The sequence below is a fragment of the Sinocyclocheilus rhinocerous genome, unplaced genomic scaffold (assembly GCF_001515625.1).
Source record: "Sinocyclocheilus rhinocerous isolate Xijiao unplaced genomic scaffold, SAMN03320098_v1.1 scaffold1149, whole genome shotgun sequence".
NCBI lineage: Eukaryota > Metazoa > Chordata > Actinopteri > Cypriniformes > Cyprinidae > Sinocyclocheilus > Sinocyclocheilus rhinocerous.
The window spans coordinates 1,237,454-1,252,965 of NW_015664180.1; the positions used below are offsets into that span (position 1 = coordinate 1,237,454).

A 15,512-nucleotide genomic window follows, 5' to 3' on the forward strand; every position below is an offset into this window, starting at 1 on the left:
CATTGCAATGTTTTGATGCCTTAATTGTAGTTGTCGCTACATCTGAACTAATGTATAAGTACTACTATTGATGAATAAACATACTAATATTTTAATTATTTTATTTATTATTGATGTCATTAAGTTTGTTTAATATTTATGTATTTATTTATTTTAGTAGCAGTAGTAATACATTAGCTTTGATGCAATAATAGTAGTAATAATAATAAATTATTATTATTATTAGTAGTAGTAGTAGTAGTAGTAGTTATACATTAGCTTAAATATAGAATAATAATAATAATACACTTTTAATAACATTTAATAACAATATAAATGTAATAATAAATTATAATATTAATTTATTTGCTGTAGTGGTAGTTAGTTTATTAAGAATAATTATTCTGAATGTGAAACTGCTATAATACCACTACTACGAACACCACTACTAATAGTAGTAGTAATCATCAATTAGTTTAAATGATAATAATGATGATGATAATAATATTATAAAAATATTATAAAATTTATTTATTATTAGTTGTAGTACTAATAGTAGTAGTACTTGTAGTATTTTATTTGTAGTAGTAGTAAGTTTATTAATGATAATTACTTTTAATGTGAAAGTACTGTTAGTACTACTACTAACACCTACTTATAGTAGTAGTAATGATCAAATAGTTTATAATATAATAATAATAATAATAATAATACTTATTACTAATTAATATTTGTTATTATTGTTACTAATAATAATATAAATATTATTGTAACATTTATTTATTAGTAGTAGTACTAATAGTAGTAGTACTTGTAGTATTTTATTATTATTAAGTAGTATTAGTAGTAGTAAATTTATTAATTATTCTGAATGTATAACTACTATAAGTATTACTAATACTAATATAAGAATAATTGTCATGGTTGTACAATAGATGCAGCATAATATTATTAACAATAATAATAATAATAATAATTATTATTATTATTATTATGTTATTATTCTTATCAACAATTGCCAAATTATGGTGGGAAAAGGTCCTTTAACATTTCAAAAATGTACATTTTGTGTTAAATGAAATCTATTTTTGCTTGCTTTCTGCTTCTGCTTCCCTCTCACTCTCCATATCTCTGCAGACGGAGATCGCCAAACGGCTGAACGTGATTTGTGCCCAGCTCATTCCATTCCTGTCACAGGAGGTGAGATGAGACCAACACACACTCAGTCCCACAGCTGCACATCATGAGACTCACACATGCCACATTGCGTTCAGACATTCTGTGATTGATAATTCACTCACTTGTGCTCACACACACACACATATAATATCGCTTTTTCTGTTTCTCACACGCATGCAATCACACTTTTTTTTTTTCTCTCTCTCTCTTCCGCTCATATTTCCTCACGTTCTCACTTAGGCTCTCATTCGGATGCCTCTGGGAAGCCTATTGTTATTCTTGTAAACCCACTTCCACAAAAACGCTTACGGTTTGCCCAAAGCTTTTCCTGACAGAAGAAAAACAACTTCCCCTCCTGTTTTAAGTGTGTGTATTTATTCATACAAAATGCAGCCCTGTGTGTGTGTGTGAGCAACACGCTTCAAAAAATGAAAATCGCACAGTACACAAAGACACACTAGGGTGGCCATCTGCCTTGTTTTTGTTGCTTGTTTGTTTATCATTGACGGCCATTTTCTGCCCTCCGTCCACAGCACCAGCAGCAGGTGGTCCAGGCCATGGAGCGCGCCAAACAGGTGACTATGGGGGAGTTGAATGCGTCGATAGGGGTACGTGGACTCCCCCCTCTGCCTCCCACAGTGTGTACTTCCATCTTTTCATCCTTTTTATTTAACACTTTCCTCTTGAGTTGTCATTGCTGTTTTCTTTTTTGGATTCAGTTTGGTTATATGAAAGCGCTTTTATAACTAGGCTACGGATGTGCAAAACTCCATATTTTTTAAATCGACTAGTCATTTGGATAAAAAATAGTCGACTTGTGTTGAGGATGTGTTATATAATTGGGTTCTCCTGACCACAATTGGATACATTTTAGGGGGTGTTAATGTCAGACATTTCCGTGTTTGGCTAGACAGAATGGGAAAAAAATATATGAAATATCAAATTAGACTTATTTTTAGACTTATTTTTAACTGTATAAGCCATCCGGAACATGGCAGAATGCTCAAACTATGTGATAATGCAAAAGATTATATCATTGCGAATCTGTTGCCTGCATGTCGTACCAAATCCATATGCTGTTATTTTCCCATTGGAGCACAAAAAAAGACCTTTTCGCAGATTCTTTGCGCTGCATTTTTCCATACAACGATAAAAAACAGAGCTCACTGTGACCTTGTCTGTCTTTTTAAGAGACAATAGCCGGCTTTCCATTACAAATTTGTGCAAAATTTTTGTGATATTTTAGAAATGCTGATTTAAAAAAAACATGTTGTGAAATGACAGTGTTTCCATTAACCCCTATTTTCGAATTTCCTGAAAAACGCCTCATGTGAGCGTTAACTTTTTTGCAATAATTGGGAGTTTATGCGGAATTTACGTTTTTCCCATCGGGTGTGTTTTCAGTTCTAAATTACAATTTGCGCAATTTGAAGGGTAATGGAAACATTTCATGTCCTGTGCTTTGGCGTTGGTTATATGTTTGAAAGAGTGCAAAATAACACTTTCATAACTAGGCTATGGATGTGTTTGAATATTTTCGAAATTTGGCTAAACTAGTCAACTTATCCATGTTAAGGATGCGCAATATAATTAGACTAGTTCTCTGCACCCCAGTCAGATACATCTTTTAAGGTGTGTACATAAGTCACATTTCTGTGTTCATCTTGATAGAACTGGGAGAAGTTAGTCATTTTTTTACTTAACAAACCAAGGCATTTTTTTTGCAGATTCTTTACACTGCAGCTTTCCATTCAACAATAAAAACTAAAAAGAGTTCATTGTGACCTTGTCTGTTCTTCTTTTAAGTGACTGCATCTCCTAAAGCTTCGAACATTTTTTTCGAAAGCTCGTTTCGAAATTTATAAACACTGCATCAGCATTATTCCTGGCCCAAAATGGTGTTGAATTTTCTGTATGTAGTAACCCAACATGATGTTTGAATCTGTATGCAATTTTTGACGCACAGGAAGATCATCGGTAAATGACGACTTTCGTATTCTTCCTTGCGCATAAACTGTCCTATTGCTTCAGACGACTATCGGCTGCTACGTTTTTGGAGTGTTTGGACAAAGAAATGTTGTGTGGAAAAGTGGACAGTGGAAATGTCTTCTTTTGTGTTCTGCGAAAAAAAAAAACAGCATACAGGTTTGGAACAATAATTTTTGACAATTTTTCTCTTTAGCGCCCACTAGCATGAGGTGTGAGTGAAGACTAGTTGAGTGTGTGTCTAGCCACCAATTGACATCCCACTTTTTGTTGTAAAGCATTTACAAATCTTCACATATGATTTGCCGTATTTTTATTCACTTTGGTGTTTTGCATTTTGATTTCTGTCATGGCAGTCATCAGCTTCAAATTATTTAAATTATTTTATTTTGGCGTGATCATTAGTGAATGCTGCAGCAACGCTGTTCCCCGAACCCATCCGGGTCGACTCCAGTGTGACGGACTCCCTCACTCCCGGGACACTGGGAACGGGTCATGAATTCATTCCCTGTGTAACTCTGGTGCAGATCCAAGTCTTAACTGTGTTGTGTGTTTTTTCTCTCTCTATCCCTTTCCTCTCATCTCTCTCTCCTCCTCCTCATACTCTTTTCATTTCCTCTGGCTATCTGTTTCTTCACTCCACTTCCATCTTGGCCTCTGTGTCACTCTCTTTTAATCTCCCACACACTCTTCATCTTTTTTTCCTCTCTATTTGACCCCCCCTCTCGCTTCATCCCTCCATCGTCCTCTTCCTCTCGTACCCTCTAGCAACAGCTGCAGGCCCAGCACCTTTCCCAGCATGCTGCCCAGGGACTGGCCATGGCCCCTCACCACTCCGGCCTGCCTCACCCGGGACTGGCTCTGGGGGGCGGCTCTGGGCTGCTGGCCCTTTCCGGGGCCCTCGGGGCCCAGCTGGCCTCTAAAGAGGAGCGAGCCCATTTTGAGGCCGTGGCAGCGGCAGCTGCAGCAGAACACCACAGAGGTATAACAAATAAAATCATACTGACAGATCACTTGACTGGTTTATTAACACCAGGGACAGAACTATCAAGTGCAGTTATAATGGTGCAATGTTTTAATCGGTGGGATTACAACGAATGCGTAATCGGATCCATCTTTCAGAGTAAGCAGAGGCCAAATGTTGTCCAATTAACGTCTGTAAATGCTGGACGAAGCCAAGCGTCAAATACATGATCTAGCTCTGTTTGTTTGACTGTGCAAAAACCAGACTGGTACAGTTTCAGTCAAAAGTACATGTAAATGCATGCATGTATTATAGTTATAACGTCTCACGCTTTCTCTCTTTACCTGTATGTACTAATTAATCTAGAAATGTGAAGTGTTCAGTTTTAGTACATTACTCTTAAGGGCTACTAACAAATTTTCTGATAAAACAACTTTAAAATGTGATTTAAAACAAAAACAAAAACTCTAGGTTTGCTGCATTTGTAGGGTTGCACAATTTGGCCAAAAATGTATTTTTTTTTGTCAATTTTGCTAAATAATAATAAGTAATGGTAGTATTTTTTATAAAAATAATAATAAAAAGAGATATTATTATTATTATTATTTTATTTCACTGAAAAATAAAACCGTAAAAACTTTACTGTACACCTGTAAAATTAGAGTACTAATGAGCAGCATGTTTAGAGGCGCACCAATTTTTTTGATAATCACATTGAGCCATATTGTGATTTTGGTTTTATTTTGATAAATCGTACATCTTTATTACTAATCCCATACTGTTTTGTTACAAACACGATTTATGAATCATCTGGCTTGTTGTGGCAATGTTTTCTAAAATTTAGTGAAAAGTGATCAGACTATAGTTGTGGTCACATTTGTCGCTATAGTGTGGTGACATTTCAGTGAAATTGTGTGAAATCAGCTTTCTGTTGGTCAGTGTGGCGAATCCACCAACTTGAGCATGAGCGAAATTTGTGTGGGGAACTTTTTTGGCTCTCACATGAAGATTATTTCATATGACTAAATGACTATGTATCACCCACAAAAATTTGCTGAACAGCGATAAAGTGTGACCGCACCTAAACAATTTAGACTTAAAAAATACTGTAGACTAACTTTGAAGAAGAGAGATGATTTGTACCTACAGATTAGAATATCATAGACCAGACTTAAGTGATCTAGGAAGATGCTAGCAATTGCATTGCACTAATCACATTTTATTTCTAAGACTTAAACTCTACCCTGAAATGTTGACCAGTTCGTCTTTGAAATCTGTCAGCTCATATATCATCAATGAAACATGAAAGAGTGGGAACTGAAGGAATATGCTTTTGTTATTATTAGCGGTGTGCTAATTGTTTTGTCTGGTGGAGGGGTGAGTTTTGTCTGACCGTCATAGTCACATTGTTTGTTTTTTGGTTTGTTTTGACTGGCCGCGGGGACGTTTTCCTGCCCTTCCCATGATCCCCATAGACCGTGAACCTGGACCAGTGAGTATCAGTAGTATCTGTCCGTTTTCTCTCTCTCCTCTTGCTCTCTGTCTCTTTCTCTCAGTGCAGACTGTCATGCATTAGGCGTCTCTATTGCCTGTGGGTCCAGCAGTTATGGAGCTGATTTGATTTATCCCTCATCTCCTACATCATTATCTCTTTCTTCTCGCTCACACACACACTTACACGCACATCCTCTGTCTCAGCCGTTCTCCCTTTCCACTCTAATTTTCTCATCTTTCTCTTCCTCTTCCAGAGTTCACTTTCTAACGGAGACAAAGGCAGGCCTTCAGACTACCTCAGCAACGGAAAAAAGAGAAAAGCAGATGAGAAGGAGTTCATGACCGACTACGTAAGTGTTCTTTCCGTGTGAAATCTGCTTCATCCTTTTATTAATCATCCACATGATCTTTATTTGATTTAAGCATATGTAGGGAATAAATAAAGAGTCGCTAAACTCTGAAGCGTTTCTCTTTCAGGGCAGCGACGCGGAGAAGAGCGATGACAATTTGGTCGTTGACGAGGTCGGTTTACGTTAAAGAACGAACTTAAAAACGAGGCCGACCATGTTTTCTCCTGATTAATCCATCATGTGCATTGTGCTCCCTCAGGACCCTTCTTCTCCAAGGAGTGTGCAGTCGTACTCCTCCAGAGAGAACGGATTAGACAAACTCCCTCCTTCCCGTAAGGAGCCTCTGCCCCAGGCCAGTCCGACCTCGCTGGCTTCCTCCAGCAGTGCTGCTTCCCCTTCACGCAGCAAGGAGCCTCCACCGGTACATACTTAAAAACACACACAAATTAGGGCTGCACGATTATGACAAAAATCGTAATTGTCGATTATTCCCTTGAAATTTAATTGCGATTGTTAATTACGATTATCACAGTTTACATTGAATGATGGTTATACCATTGTTTGAAGCAACTGCATGCCGTATTTTTATATGAAAATAAACAAGCTGAAAACACTCGAACAACTTTTAGTGCTTTTCCATAGTATTAAGCCTCAAATGTCAACTATACTATACATTGGTTTCTTCTTTCTTTGAACGATTACGTAATTGTGGCATCCGTAATTGTAATCGCGAATAGAAATTCGATTAATTGTGCAGCCCTAACACAAACACAATGCCCTTCACTGCGACACAGTTTTTTCTACCTGTGCAAAAAGACGCACTTTCTTCAGCAGCAAAACACATCCCTCGCCTTGCTTTTGCTAGAATCACAAAGAGTGACCGTCCCCGCTCAAATTTGACTACTGCTGCATCTTTTTCCCAGTTCTTTATTCATCGACTATATACCTTGCTTGAATAATTAATGTGTGTAAATGCATTCCCTAACCTTCCAGAGAGAGAAGTCCAGCACTCCAGGAATGAAGCCTGGCACGCCCATGTCCCAGGAGTCGTCCACCCCAGGCTCTAGCGTTCCTCCGCAGTTCCGCCCCGTTCCTGGGAAGCCAGGCATTGACCCTCTTGGTAAGATCCTGTTATCCTGATAGTCCAAGTCTTTAGTGACTGAATTTGTAGAGTGTTTCGGTCAACCTGGTTTGAATGTCCTTATTGAGGGTTGATGGCTAGTCAGCCAGCAGAGGGCAGTAGTGGTCTTCCTGTTTCTGAAAGGTGGTCTTGTTTTAATGGTATCATCTTGCTGAGCTTGTGTCCTTGAAAGCTGTGTAATTGTTTTAGCATTCTTGAGACTGATATTAATGGGGTCAAAGACATGACACTGTTTTTTGTCAGGATCTTTTAATTTCTTCTAAAATGAAATTCATACATACAGTGACTTGAATGCACCTTCTATGATACGCATGTTTTTAATTTCTGAATTAAAATTTGTTTTAATATTTTTGAGGGCACAAGTCCAAATGTAAGTGTGGTCTAACTGTCTTGATATCATAAAGAAGAAAAAAAAAAAAGCCTCAATGAAAGGATGAAATTCTGGATAACCTTAAGTAGTTTGGGATAATGTTAAATGTTAAAAAAAACAACAACTTTAGTTTGGAATAATCTCATTGTCAATAAATTATTGCTTATTTATATTATACTTCAGCACTGAGAAGAAACCTTGCCTATCTTTTCTGCTTGTCTATTTCTTGCGTTCTATTTCTGTCTTAAACTCTTTCTTAACCTCTATTTCTGGATTTCTTAGCATTAGGTCTGAGGAACCCATTGGCGGTGCAGGGCGCGTACCCCCCTGGTGCATTTGGCCTTCCTCCCCCGGGAGTTAACAGCGAGTTGGCTGGAGCCGCAGGATACGGTGCCGGTCTCCACCTCGTCTCCCCTCAGATGAACGGCTCAGCTGCTGCTGCTGCCGCCGTTGCTGCAGCCGCCGCTGGATACGGACGCTCACCTGTGGTAAGGAAAAAACACTGAGACCGTTACATTTACCCTGTGCCTTTATGATTTAATCTCTTTAATTTTTTGCTTTCTTGCTTTTGAAGGTGGGCTACGAGTCTCCTCACCCACATATGAGGGTACCAGGGTTACCTGCTAGCCTGCAGTCGGCAGCTTCTGGAAAACCGTAAGTTTCCAATGCCAGTTCCTCTCGACGTCAACTCCATAGTCCAGTCTGTCTTAAACTAAATCCTAATAATAAGACTCTCACACCCCCAGTGCTTACTCGTTCCACGTGAGCGCAGATGGTCAAATGCAGCCGGTGCCCTTCCCTCCTGACGCCCTCCTCGGCCCTGGCATCCCACGTCACGCCCGTCAGATCCACACCCTCAGTCATGGAGAGGTGGTGTGCGCGGTGACCATCAGCACCTCCACGCGTCACGTCTACACCGGCGGGAAAGGCTGCGTCAAAGTGTGGGACATCAGCCAACCGGGCAGCAAGAGTCCAATGGCCCAACTGGACTGTTTGGTGAGATCTGCGTCACGTTAAACTCTACTTGTAGTTGGTACTCGCCATCCTAGTTGGACTAAATAAAGTCTACTCTTTTGTTCAATCAGAATCGAGACAACTATATCCGGTCATGCAAGCTCCTTCCAGATGGGCGGACTTTGATAGTCGGGGGCGAGGCCAGCACGCTGTCAATCTGGGACTTGGCCACGCCCACTCCACGCATCAAAGCCGAATTGACGTCCTCTGCTCCGGCCTGCTACGCTCTGGCCATCAGTCCCGACAACAAGGTCTGCTTCTCCTGCTGCAGTGACGGAAACATCGTGGTCTGGGACCTGCACAACCAGACGCTCGTCAGGTATCTACAGACTGGTGAGATAATAGACCATGTTCATCTTCCTGAAGTCATGTGATGTCCTTGTGTCGCCCTCTATAGGCAGTTCCAAGGTCACACAGATGGAGCCAGTTGTATCGATATTTCCAACGACGGGACCAAACTGTGGACAGGGGGTCTGGACAACACAGTGCGCTGCTGGGACCTGAGAGAGGGTCGACAGCTGCAGCAGCATGACTTCACCTCACAGGTACTGCAGCTCAGAGGAAACGCAGGAAATGTAGTTGTATATTTCTCAATTTGAAGAATTGTGGTTGTGGATACATTTGAAAGCTGTTATCGTGGTAGTGTGAACTGTGAAATGGAGGTATTTGAAAATGCTGATGCATGTTTAGTCATCTGATGTATTGTGCTTCTGTTCACTTTCATAGTGATTCTAAAGATAAATGTTACTTTGTACTACATAGTATGTTTTATATAGTGTTCATTGTATTGTGTAGTATGAGATTAATTCAGACATACTATATCCACAATGTTGTCATTGTCATGTTGACCTACCAGCGTCAGGTGATTTAAGCATTTTCAGACGTGTCAGTATGCATGAGCAACTTTTAGAAAATGCTTGAAAACACTAGTGTTTATGGAGAACATTTTGAAACAATTATGGATTAATGTGGACGTAGCATCAATGCTTGAAGACAGGATCATGAGGTTCAGAATGAGAATGAATTGTTTGTTTTTAGCATGAAATAATGTGTTTATTTGTGCACGCAGATCTTTTCTCTGGGTTACTGTCCTACGGGCGAGTGGCTTGCAGTGGGGATGGAGAGCAGTAATGTGGAAGTGCTGCACGTCTCCAAACCAGACAAATACCAGCTGCACCTTCATGAAAGCTGCGTTCTCTCGCTCAAGTTTGCCTACTGCGGTACGTTTGTTTTTGTTTTTAGTTTTCTCCTTAAAAAATACCTTGTTTTTAGTTAGAAATGAAAAAATAGCATTATAGAAAAACATGGCTGTTTAATTGAAGGGCTGTGCCTGAAATCTTACTTTTAACTATTGCAGGTAAATGGTTTGTAAGCACAGGCAAAGATAATCTACTGAATGCATGGCGAACTCCATATGGATCAAGCATATTCCAGGTAATGGTTTGATAATAGTGTCTGTTGACTATAAATACCGCAGTGTTGAGTAACTAACTAAAAGTAGTAACACTACTAACCTTAATACATTAAGTAAGCTTGAAAATGCTGCAGCTTTTCCAGTAACAAGCTACTTTTTCCGAAAATTAGCGCAGAATTCTGATCGTAGCAGCCAAGCAAACTGACACATGCACAAGTAATTTTAGTAAATTACGTCATTCAAACGGTTGGTAAATGTTAGCTACTTTAAGTAAAAAAAATACACTCTAAAAAATGCTGGGTTAAATTCAACCCAGTGCTGGGTAAAATAGGGACAAACCCAGCAATTGGGTTGTTTTGCCTTTGTCCCTATTTTACCCAGCACTGGGTTGAATTTAACCCAGCATTTTTTAGAGTGTAGTAAAAGAAGCATTCATTGCACAATTTTTTTTAATCTATTCAAGTTAGCTTGTAGCTTAGCTAACTACTTTTTAAAGGGTAGCTTAAACTATTTTAAATTTTAGTTTTCTAAAATACAGGCTACTTAGAATAGCTTCCCCAGTATTGTTTAACCGTTTCAGATAGCTTATTGTCATAGCACAATTTAACTGATAATTTAAATTGCATTTTTGTCACTATGATGGAGACTTTTATGACATTGTCACAACGAGTCAAAAATGATTTTTTTATTGAGTAGGCTCTTCTGTTTGTCCTATTTTTCAGAATAAATGAGACAAACAGCAGTGCTATGTAACACCTGATTAAACTCACTAACTAATTGTTTTTGTCCCTAGTCTAAGGAATCGTCGTCCGTCCTCAGCTGTGACATTTCCCCTGACGATCAGTTCATTGTCACTGGCTCAGGAGATAAGAAGGCTACCGTGTATGAAGTCATTTACTAAATTGAATGTGTTTGGAACGTCATTCATAAAATTTGAAAAACTGATTGGATGGAGGAGACCAGATTCATCTTTGTTTTGACTTGAACTTGGGAGACAAAAGATGTGGCATGGACGTCAGTATGGACTCTGAGACAAAGATATGGCTGTACTTTTCGACTCCAGGATCGGATGGTGGATCTTCAGAACTGACCTTGTTGTTTTTTTAATGCTGTGAGGAAAGCTGGTAGACTAGCTTCAAAAACATGGAATTTCTCCAAAGACCTCCTCTTTTCTTCTATCTTCCTTTCTTTCTTTTTTTTTTAAACAAGATGAAACCTCTGTAGTGAATATAATAGTAAAAGAAATCTTATTTTTTTAGCCTTCGGAATTTTCACGGAAATGGACAATTATGGAGCCACCGTGTATGAATGAATTATGACGAGACCTAAAGGACTGGCCTATGACTTCGTCGATAATTTTCTTAAAAGCTGACCTGATTTCGGCTCTGTGTTATGATTGTATGGATGATGTATAAGATGATGGACTATGATGTAGGACAACAAGGCTCTGGATTTTAGTGTGTTATTGACTTCAGGGAAACGGCTATAAAGACACTCAGTTAACATCCCATCACGTGAATACTGTATGTTGGAGCATGTTGAAAATTATTTTGACTTTGGTCGCAAAATTGGTATGTATGAACTGTAAATAAAGCTCTTTAAAAGCCAAAAGACGCATACTGTTGGGTAGTTGCTTTAATTTATATTTCTGATGAAATGGAAGAAATTAATTTAAAAAAAAAAATTAAATCTGCATTGACTATGTAGATAAATACACAAATTCTAATAAAATTTTAATTCAAAGAGTAAAGTTTAAGGACTATGCAGACCCAGAAACTCATGCTTATGCTGATTTTAATTTCTATGTAATTTTTAAAATAAATTTAAATGTGTACAAGAATGTGAATGCATTAAATTCATTAATTGTAACCAAGCTTATGTTTGTCACTGATGAGATGGCTTAGTGTATAAAATAGAACTACAATATAAATGGTTTACAATTACTGAATGTAATACAATTTACATTTAATACAATTATTACAATGTTATTGTAAACAATTCTACATATGTAAATAAAATTTGCATTAGCATGAGCTGGTATGTATATATATTTTTAATTATTGATTGATATTGAACCACTTCTCAAGAACTCAACAACTTCAAAAGATGACCACAAGTTTAATTTGTCAATGTACACGTCTTTTACATCACATGGGAAGTGCTACAGGGATATCACAGCGATGCCTTCGAAAAAGTTCCTTGGCTTTCAAGAGAGAGAGTGTCTTCAACAAAATCGTGATGGTGAACATTGTTCTCAGTATACAAACAATGGGTTATATAAGGATAGATAGATACACATATTCAGATAGCATAATGTCAAAGACAGATCATGTAGCAGAGCCGGTCTGTCTTGAAACGGACAAATGCCACTTTGCAGGCAGCCATATTTTCAGCTATTCGGAAAAAGAAAAAATAAACACTGCACTTTCTGCGTAATAAACAGACTGATCAAAACACTAGTAACACTGCTTACTATTGCCATACAAAAGAGAAAGAACCTGATACAATTCCTTCTGTTCACAAACAAAAATGGTGCTGAGAAAAGCTTTATAGAGCAAAAGAAGAATGAACAGAAAAACGTAATTAAGAAAAAAAAAACCTGTTCTCAGCAGGATGTTTGGTGCATGTGATAGATCAATCCTGTAGTGTCTCTCCTTGAACATTCCTGGTCAGGTTGGCAACCACAGCTCTTCTTATTGATGGTGTGCATCAGGGCTCTGTGTTAGGACCTCTCAAGCATTTCTCTCATTTACCTTGTGAAAATGTACATTCAGGGATGTCAATTAATTAAAAAAATGCATTTTTAATTATTAATAATTAATTATTTACTGATACTGATATTGCAATATTTGCAATCCTCAAATTAAAATAATTGTATCTTCATAAAGACTATTGCATTCTGTTCCATGCTGTGTTGATTAATTACATGATTTCTTTTTTGGAACCTATTTTTGTAATTAATTGTTCTGCATTAAACATCACATTACTTTATACATTTTAACAATTCTTACAATTTTTGATGAAATACCATATACCAGTTTTGAATATTTAGGTATTTGCATCATCTTATTGAAGTAGAACAATCATGAAAAGATTTCCCCATGCAAAGCTAAAAGATAATTAAAGACATGAAAATGAGCATTAAACCACAAATGAGTGCAACATCTGTATGATAATCCACTGGAATTAAAACCGAACGGTTGTGGTTGTGAATATTTGCTGCACGAATCCTGCATGATTTACCCTTGCTCCTCATTAGACACTGACTTGTGGAAGGAGGAAATTAAATGCAGGTTGGAGAATTCGACTGGGATTTGCCACATGAATGTCTAATTGGGTTGGATAGGCGAGTGGAGAATTGTTTGTACGCCCATATCGTGTTCATCCGGAGATGCTCCAACGTGAGCCAGGAGCCTCCAAACTCTTTTCTCTTTGGAGGGAAGATGCTGTGCTCGCTTTATGGAGAGAGTTTGCAACTAATGAAATGATTGTCTGGTTTTGGTGTTTCTGTAAGTAGAAGCTCCCTAAATACCTGCTGTCTGTGGGGCTTCCTCTTTTAGCTTGGAGACGGTTCTAATTAAAACCTCCCCACTTACTCACTATGTTCGTAATGGAATACTGGCATACTGCATACTTCGCAGTATATACTGTGTACTACATACTATTAAAAAATATATATCTAAAAGCATAGGATGTAAAATAAGAACAGAAGGATGTTAAGATATATAGTAGTACGCTACATTGTTGCACATTTAATTTGGCGAGAGCCGTCAACTTTGTTGATTTACATTTTTGTTCTAAAGTTGTTGTCCAATAATATTACAAAAAATGTGTTGCTAATTAATCTTCCATTATTGTAAAAGTCATGAAGTTACAGAAGCAGCAACTAGTATTTTCTTCTGTATTGTGATAATTTAAAAGAAAAAAATGTATGACTTGTGATTAAATTTACAAGGCAAAAATAGATGCCGACTTAAAACTGGAAGGTCAAGTTGAGAACATTGCCATGGGATCCAGTATCCCACATAGTATTTTATTCAAGACATTTTGGTAAAACTTAGTATGCAGTGCTGGGTAGATTACTTACAAATTGCAGTCCGTTACTGATTACAGATTATGATGAAAATTGTAGTTAGGAATGTAATCTAGGTTACTTATTTTAGTTAATGCATTATGACTACTGTTTAAGAAACTTAAAAAAAAAGAATTATGTATAATTTGCTGCCATTGTGTGAATAATATGTAATCATGTAATCTTTAAAGTAACTCTAATCTGATTATGAGCATTTTAAAATGTAATATAATCAAATTATGAGTACTTAATTTTTGGAATCTGATTACGTAATCCAGATTATATGTAATCAGTTACTACCCAGCACTGTTAGTATGTCATCTGGGTATTTTATGTCTAAAGAAAATTTCATACTGTGCACAGTATACCTATTACATAAATAGTATGAATAGTATGGTAGTATGCCATTCTGAACAAAACCTTCTATTTCTCAAATGGTTGCGAAAGTACTGCAAATAGAAGAGCTATGGTTGCCCACCATGCCATCCATGATTGTTTCATACTTGGCGCTGTATGTTCATCCATCCATCCGTCCATCTTTGTGTTCAATACACCACCTCATACACCGTGGCTTTCTTATCCCCAGAACCAGTTACAATATATTTGTCGTCTGGGGACACATCACAGCTCAGGACGGATGAGGACTCCTTTGACTGGAGAGAGAGTGAGAGACAAAATGAGACATATTCGCAAATTGAGAAATGAGATCCAGCTAAATCTCACTGTCACAATAGAGGCGTGCAGTGATTTTCAAATCTGCAACAACAACCGTCTCTTTTTAAAACAAGCTTTGTTCTTTCTCCATCGCATTTCCTGTCTGCGCACAGCTGCTCTGTTATTCTGAAATGTTAATAGTGTAGCAGCATTTAAAGGTTTAGGACATCTAAAGACATCTCTAAGGAAGAAATAAAGTCATATGGGTTTGGAACAAACCTGGAAAATACTGGCTCCATACGGCGTCCTCCATGCATTGAGCAGATTGTCCTTTCCCGTGCTTACAAACCACTTCCCTGAAATACACACAAAGAAAATTAAATCACATCTTGTGCCATCTAATAGCATTTATTTTAAATAGGCATAAATAATGAAGGCCCATAGGAACACATGGGCAAATTCAACGATTGGCATATACATCTGCATAGTGACTCATACCGCAGTAGGCAAACTTGAGCGAGAGAACGCAGCTTTCATGAAGGTGCAGCTGGTATTTGTCTGGTTTGGAGACGTGCAGCACTTCCACATTACTGCTCTCCATCCCCACTGCAAGCCACTCGCCCGTAGGACAGTAACCCAGAGAAAAGATCTGCACACACATAAAAACACTTCAATAAAAGATCTAACGCATAAAAATGTGCCTGCAGACAGAAAAATGGATGGCAAGTACCTTTAGGCCATAAAAGTTTGAAAAAATGATATATAAAGGCACGATGACCAAATTTACTCTGCTAATAAATGTTTCAATTTTATTATGGATGACTCCACAGTGCAATACTTCTATGTGGTGTTTTGAGTAAGATGCTTTTGTTCTTAAAAAAAAAACATATATATA

At 37.8% G+C, this 15,512-nt stretch overlaps 2 protein-coding genes across 5 annotated transcripts in view; one reads left to right on the top strand and one right to left on the bottom strand.

Annotated features, from left to right (window-relative positions):
• Nucleotides 1-11,502, top strand: part of LOC107729686 (transducin-like enhancer protein 1) — a 34,724-nt gene extending 23,222 nt beyond the window's left edge. Inside the window, exons 5-20 of one of the 4 annotated variants that reach the window (XM_016540350.1) lie at nt 1,117-1,179; nt 1,692-1,796; nt 3,913-4,126; nt 5,539-5,600; nt 5,857-5,952; nt 6,080-6,124; nt 6,212-6,373; nt 6,946-7,072; nt 7,746-7,951; nt 8,038-8,117; nt 8,210-8,459; nt 8,549-8,796; nt 8,875-9,022; nt 9,547-9,697; nt 9,835-9,911; nt 10,685-11,502. In XM_016540350.1, coding sequence (XP_016395836.1) covers nt 1,117-1,179; nt 1,692-1,796; nt 3,913-4,126; nt 5,539-5,600; nt 5,857-5,952; nt 6,080-6,124; nt 6,212-6,373; nt 6,946-7,072; nt 7,746-7,951; nt 8,038-8,117; nt 8,210-8,459; nt 8,549-8,796; nt 8,875-9,022; nt 9,547-9,697; nt 9,835-9,911; nt 10,685-10,792 — 2,142 coding nt within the window. In that variant the 3' untranslated portion in view covers nt 10,793-11,502. The remainder of the gene's footprint in view (nt 1-1,116; nt 1,180-1,691; nt 1,797-3,912; nt 4,127-5,538; nt 5,601-5,856; nt 5,953-6,079; nt 6,125-6,211; nt 6,374-6,945; nt 7,073-7,745; nt 7,952-8,037; nt 8,118-8,209; nt 8,460-8,548; nt 8,797-8,874; nt 9,023-9,546; nt 9,698-9,834; nt 9,912-10,684) is intronic. The other 3 variants (XM_016540352.1, XM_016540351.1, XM_016540353.1) reach the window with 3 other exon arrangements.
• A 2,709-nt stretch (nt 11,503-14,211) lies between these two features.
• LOC107729670 (transducin-like enhancer protein 4) overlaps nt 14,212-15,512 on the bottom strand; it is a 53,728-nt gene continuing 52,427 nt past the window's right edge. The window contains exons 17-19 of the mRNA XM_016540319.1: nt 15,116-15,266; nt 14,897-14,973; nt 14,212-14,616 (exon numbers count right to left, since the gene is read on the bottom strand). Of these exons, the coding sequence (XP_016395805.1) occupies nt 14,509-14,616; nt 14,897-14,973; nt 15,116-15,266 (336 nt within the window). The 3' untranslated portion in view covers nt 14,212-14,508. The remainder of the gene's footprint in view (nt 14,617-14,896; nt 14,974-15,115; nt 15,267-15,512) is intronic.